This window comes from Pelobates fuscus, chromosome 6, assembly GCF_036172605.1.
Source record: "Pelobates fuscus isolate aPelFus1 chromosome 6, aPelFus1.pri, whole genome shotgun sequence".
NCBI classification, from domain to species: Eukaryota; Metazoa; Chordata; class Amphibia; order Anura; family Pelobatidae; genus Pelobates; species Pelobates fuscus.
The window spans coordinates 50810624-50817569 of record NC_086322.1 but is presented as its reverse complement, the minus strand read 5'-3'; the positions used below and the strand labels follow the sequence as shown (position 1 = coordinate 50817569).

General features: G+C 39.3%; 1 protein-coding gene across 1 annotated transcript in view; it reads left to right on the top strand.

Annotated features, from left to right (window-relative positions):
* The first annotated feature begins 1362 nt into the window (after nucleotides 1–1362).
* The window catches only part of LOC134566048 (DNA polymerase nu-like), a 55047-nt gene continuing 49463 nt past the window's right edge, over nucleotides 1363–6946 (top strand). The window contains exons 1-3 of the mRNA XM_063425760.1: nucleotides 1363–1505; nucleotides 3227–3337; nucleotides 5265–5343. Of these exons, the coding sequence (XP_063281830.1) occupies nucleotides 3244–3337; nucleotides 5265–5343 (173 nt within the window). The 5' untranslated portion in view covers nucleotides 1363–1505; nucleotides 3227–3243. The remainder of the gene's footprint in view (nucleotides 1506–3226; nucleotides 3338–5264; nucleotides 5344–6946) is intronic.

Sequence of the window (6946 nt, the reverse complement as noted above, 5' to 3'; positions counted from 1 at the left end):
GAGTTGAGACACATGGAGGGACTTTGGGTGGGAGGAAATGACACACATGGGGGGGCTTTGGCGGGAAATGAAACACACAGAGGCGCTACGGGGGTATATGAGAAACATTGAGGGGCTGGGGGATAAATGAGACATATGGACGGGCTTTGGGGGGAAATGAGACACATGAAGGGGCTGGAGGGGAATTAGACACATGAAGGGGTGACGGAGAATGAGACACATGGAGGGGGTGGGGGAGAATGAGACACATGGGGAGGGCTGCAGGGGAATGAGACACACGGAGTGGGTGGAGGAGAATGAGACACATGGGTAGGACTGGAGGGGAATGAGACACATGGAGGGGCCTGGGCGAGGGAATGAGACAAATGGATAGGCTGGGTGGGGGAAGAACGAGACACATGGGATGATCCCAGGCCCAGTGATTTATATGGCTCTGTAATAAAGTATTGCACTTATTTTTCCAATTGGTATGCAAAAACTTCACTTCGGTTGAGCTGAGTTGCAAAGTGACTTCTGTACAACACACTATTAAGTAGTAATGTGGCTCTTTATGCTGTCTACTAAATTGAGCTGTATGTGTTTATATATACTCATGTTCCTCTACAGCAGAAGTCTCAAAGTCAATTTACCTAGACTGGTCAAGAAATAGTCATTCCACGAAGGTGGCAGATATTTACTGCCAGATGTGCGCCGATCTCTGTACAGAGAGAGGATGTATATAGAAACAGCAGATGATAATGTACAGATAATGTAAGTGCTGTTGTTCTTTTTCTTAGGAAAGATATAACAATTGAACATGTAACAGTAGTGGACAGAGAACAAGCTAAGCGGGTTGCCTATTCAGTTATCTATGGTGCAGGTAGGATTATTCCAGATATGTCTAGATATTATATAAATAAGGCTAAAGTATTCTCTATTAATTACATTAACACCATCTAATTATAATTAGCCCAAGTAGCTCCTTGTAAGAGTATGTGTCATGTATGCCATGTTAGCCTGAGTCCATAACAAACTACATTTCTACAGTTCAATGGCAGTATTTAGGATGGTTGGTATCTTGTCATATTTTTCATAAGAAGCCATTTTCAGCATGAGTTTATTACGTTTTTGACCTTTGATAATACATCGATACCCACCCAATAGTTTCCATGGTTGCATAGCGTCAATATGGACACATTTGTGATCCAGACATTGGTCATTAAAGGGTTAAAATGCCTGCATAGTATTGTAGAAAGTATATACCTATTTACTCCGAGTGTGGGCTGTGCAAAATACTAAATCCATTTGACGATCACATTGCTGGAGTCACATTTCTTTATTTTAAATCACATCAATACTAAAACTATTTAGTATTTGTGCACGTGTACCATCCGCAGGTAAAGAACGTCTGTCAGAATGCCTGGGCATTACACCAGCAGAGGCTAATGCATTTATAGAGCGGTTTCTTCAGAAGTACAGAGTATCAGACTTTACACAGAGAGTTATACACCAGTGCCACAATAACGGTAAGATCTGTGTTTAACAAAAACAAAACACAAAAAAAGAACAAAACAAAACCATAAATGAAGGAAATAAATAACAAATTATTCAACCCGTGATAGTTATGGAAGATGACTATACAGAATATTTATTTATATAGTGAACTTCCTAAATAACAATTGTGTATGCTAAGATTTGTTATGTGTGAAGGATTATTGGGAAATGTGTGTATTGAGTTTAGCTGTATTGCTTGCTGTGTCTCAGGTTTAGTTTATTTTGCCAGATTCAGAACTTGTTTAGGTAAAGGACCCTACACGGTTATGTTAAGCCTGTACAGCCAAGTAGGCTAGAAGACAGAAAGTATATTGCCTTGTCACACCTAGCTCCGATGTTCAGTATTTTCACGCATAGTATACAAATGGGAGATTTTGGAAGTATATATCATCTCAGTCATGAAATGGATTGATTACAATTGTGCAAATACAGTCATATAGATAACAATCATGCTGCTTTAGAGAAACTGACAGGTATAAAAAAAATGCCCCAGAATAATAGACACGTTGAAGATACTAATATTTCCATATATTAAAACAATGACATACAAAAGTATTTTCCTCCTTGAATGTGTGCAGTGTTACAACCTGGAATTAAAGGAACACTGACAAACCCCATAAACATTTATGTATCATCAAATTTAAATCATCAAAATACTTTGGACATTTAAAATGCTAGCTTGTTGGGCAAATCAAACAATGAATATCCTCATGATCTCACTGACAATCACAGTGACAAGACGCTGACATCCGTTGGAAAGCATTGAGTAATGCTTTCCTCTGGGCGGTTTGAATGCGTGCGCGGCTCTTGCCACGCATTCGCATTCGGCGCTGACTTCGGCAGAAGGAAGAGAGTTCCCCAGTGCTGAGGGAGCCTGGCACTGAAGAAAGGTAAGTGGCTGAAGGGGTTTTAGCCCCTTCAGCCCAGTGGGACGGGGGCCATGAGGGTGGGGGGGACCTTAGGACTACATAGTGCCAGGAAAACAAGTTTGTTTTCCTGGCACTACAGTGGTCCTTTAATTAATTGAAATCTCTAGTGTTATATATCCATTAATGTATAATGCTGGATTGTTGTGTTATCAGTTTAAATGATTGGGATCCCCAATTTATATATAATATTATTAATATAATTACTACTCACTATTTAAGCCATGTTATAGTCATGCTGTTCCATATTGTATATAAAGAATGGAAAAAAAGCTCTCCAAAGCAGCAGGTTTTTTTTATTGAACTTGCGATATTTGCCTGTTGAGGTCGACATTGCTAGATTTCTGCGTAACTCACAAGTTAGGCCTGGTTTTAAGTCCATAACACTTTCTGACTTTGGCAGCATTACCACAAGTAAAATTAGCCATGATTTTTTGAAGTTAGAAAATGTTATCAAATGTTATAAACCAGTTATAGATGCTGGATTGCAATTTATCACGTTTTTTATCAATTTATGATATCTATTACTTTAACTCAATAACTTAACATTTTCCATACATTGGAGCAGTTTTAATATCATGCATGACACCATTTAAATTTATTTTTTCCTTTGTATTTACAATACATATTTTATTCTTGCCCTACATCAGCGATAACAATGAAAAAAAAAAACCTGCATGGTTTCATAAGCTATTTTTGTAAAAATAATTTTTACTTTTTACTTTAAACCAGACTCCAACTTACCAATGTTTAAATGTTATCACCAGGATTTGTGGTCTCTCTTATGGGTCGCAAAAGACCACTACCAAAAATCAATGCCCAGAACTACAGCTTGAGAGCTCAAGCAGGAAGACAAGCTGTGAATTTTGTGATTCAAGGTAAATATATTTGTGGTTGTATCAACCAGTTCTGGAATATTAGCATTAGCACAAGGCATTTAGAAAATACTATTTCTCTGCATGTATCTTGTGGCCTTGCATGTTTTCCAGTTTCCATGAGGCATGCCAAAGAAAGAATCCTTACCTAATGCATCGAGCAGTTGAGTTAGGGCAATGCCAAACTTTCATTCTCAATCAAATTATAACAATATATTTAAAATACTAAGGAGAGCTAATGGCGGTTCCTGCTGAAGAACTACTGTCTCTTGGGAGATGATAGTGGAGTCAGGAAGTGGCACATGGCAGACTCCAGACGCTCAGAAATGGTTTGACTCTTTACTTTGGGGAAGTGCAGGGCACTTGAGGCACTGTAACCACTGCAGGAGTTATAGAGGATATGGTGCCCCTTTACTTGCTTTTAAATGAAAATAGAACATCACATATAGAAGAGGTTGTAAGTGATTTTCAATGTTTTATTCAATGGTGTAATGCTGGTTGAAGTGATGATTCAAATAGCTTCAGCTCAACCATAGCCACCTCCCAGTTTGCAATAGTCAACTACAATAAATCCATAGATTCGACCCTGAACAGAATATTTTTCCACTGCAACTTCTGGATGTGTTGCAATGCAAAGACAAGTTAGTGCCACCAAGATCTCTAGGAACAATATAAGATACTACAGTCAACTAAGGTGGTGGTGGGACAGGGAGGGGAGGTTGGTGGATGCAGGAAGGGGGGCTGTGCATGCTGATTTCAGACATCAAATTAGCACAAGATTTACATTAGTTACATAGAATTCTTGTTTTGAGCTGGCTAATGACCCCTCTTAATGTTGATCTGTCAAATGGTTATCAGATAACTTATCTATCTTTATATTGAATTGGCTTATTTAGGAACAACAAACAAGGGGGGTATCTGCTAAACAGTGCATTTATTTGGTATCCTGAAATGTGGAAATCCAACACAAGGCTAACAATTTAGGAAGTTATCTACTAAACAGCTGAAAGATCAAAGTTAGGAAAAGTCATTTTTTAATTGTAATCTTTCAGTTTTTTAGTAGATAACTCCATTATTTTCTATCCTTACGTGGGTTTGCCATATTTAAGGATACCCGGTTAGAGAGCTATTAAACCCATGCACATATTCATACACACACACATACGCTTAGACCGGCACTGGATTGAAGGAAAGTGTTTTACTTAATTTAAACGTTTTTAAACAAAAAAAAAACTAAACAAAAAACTAGCAACATAGGTTGACAATAGGATTGGAATAATTCTGTTAAACTCCAGCCACTACATTGTGTTATGTTCACAACAGAGCGACAAGAGGTGGGGGATCTATCTTCTATTAGCGAATCTATGCTGGAGGTTTAATAATCATGCATTCATTTTTATGATTTTATTAATAAAATACCCTCTTGCTTTCTAGAACATTGCTATCCCTTGCAATATTGTACAAATCCTCACATAGAAAAGTTATGATATATTTTTAGAATATATATTGCATTTATATGTTCCATTATAAATGCTATCATAGACAAGGAAGATATGCAAGGAATACAAGTAGTTGAAGAGCTTTTTACAGGACCATATTATACAATTTATATGCAATTCAACAACATGTTTGAATGTGGGACTGGATAGCCAACAGCAGGATGATATGAGACAGTTAATGAATAGAAAGGGGTGCTGAACCTCAAACGTTCCAATAATTACTTATTTGAGCTAGACTCCTGCTATAAGCATATTTTAGATGAGGTTAAGGTATTTAGGCCTGCATTTCACAAACCCACGTGTTTAATAGCAAATTCGCACCTTGTAATGTGATATAGTCAGCTGCATTACATCATAGTCTGCATACTACTTATAGATGTATATGATGTATTCACTCAGTTGGTAATCTTACTAAATTATTTTAAAACCAGGATCTGCTGCTGATCTGTGCAAAATGGCCATGATTAAGATTTCGGCTTCAATTGCAGCATCTTCTGTTATAAATGCCAGGTTGGTAAATATTTAAATAAGCATTAGCCTGTTGTTTAAATAAATCACATTCTATTGAAAGTCATCAATTCCTGACATTTATAATGTAGCTTGATTGCTTTCTTCCTCTTACAAAATCTACAGTTTATGTCTTGCTTTTTCATGCGGTTAAAATGCTTTAGGAAATAGGAAGACATTTGTCAGCAATGATGAATCTGTTTTATACCTTCTAGGTAACAATAGAGTTGTGGTAGTAGAACAGAATGTACTTTACATTTCAATCCTACAAGAGAAACGTTCTTTAAGGGTAAATGCAATTAGAAAGTACCAGCTGGTAAAAGAAAACAATCTAATGAACAATGCCATGGGATTTTGCAAGATACTGCACTGAAATATATATTCTATGATGTTGTTCCTATAAAAAAGTGATGGCTAGCATTAGCACAGTACAGGTTTGTAAACTAACTGCTGGGCAATCATCAGGGGAAATGCAGACCTCAAAAAGCTACTCTGCCAATGATAACCATCACTACTTTGTGTTATATATACACGGTAGACATGTGCAATTCGTTTCGGTCCGAATATGAATTCAGACGAATTTCGGGCAATTCGGACATTCGGGTCCTTCAGAATGTCCAAATTGCCGAAGTGCCGAGGTCCTGAAGTTCCGAAATCACTGAATTTCCAAAGTGTCGAAGTTCCGAAGTGTCGAAGTTCCGAAATTGCCGAAGTTCAGAAGTGTCAAAGTGTCGAAGTTCCGAAGCACAGTATTGCCTAAGTACTAATATACTTACCCAGTGAAAGAAGAAGAATGTTACATTGCATACAATTTTAAATAAAAATTATAACCTATTCACCTGTAAGCATTTGCAACACTTACAACAATCAAGTAACATACATTCATATAAAATGTAAGTTACTTGGCCAGTCAGTGTAATGACAGGAATGAATAAGTAGATAACTCCCTAATTCCCACGGTATTAGGGAGCTATCTACTAAAAGGCTGAAAGACCTGAATTGGTCTTTCAGCCACATACCGCGAGTAGGGGCATGTCTATTAAACAGTGAGCAGCCTGTTAAAAAAAAAAAAAGTCCCCCTTCCCAAGCCCCCACCCGCACTTTTAAACTAAAGAGGGGACCAATTGCCCCCCCCTGACCCCACCCCTGAGCGGCGGGTGGGGGCCCTAATGTAAAATAATGGGGGGGGGATCTATTGTCCTCCTCCTGGGCCCCCACCCCTGAGCGGCGGGTGGGGGCCCTAAATCAGAATGGGGGGGACCTAATGTCCTCCCCCCTGGCCCCCACCCCTGAGTGGTGGGTGGGTCTCTAAATTATAATAAGGGGAGGGACCCACCTGAGCGGCAGGTAGGGGCCCTAAATACCAATGGGGGGGTGGACCTATTGTCCACCACCCTGACCCCCACCCCTGAGCGGTGGGTTGGGGCCCTAAATACTAAAAAGGGAGGGGACCTAATGTCCTCCCCCCTGACCCTCACCCCTGAGCAGTTGGTGGGGGCCCTACAGTAAAATAAGGGGGGGACCTAATGTCCTCCCCCCTGGCCCCCACCCCTGAACAGTGGGTGGGGGCCCTAAATACTAATAGGGGGGACCTAATGTCCTCCTC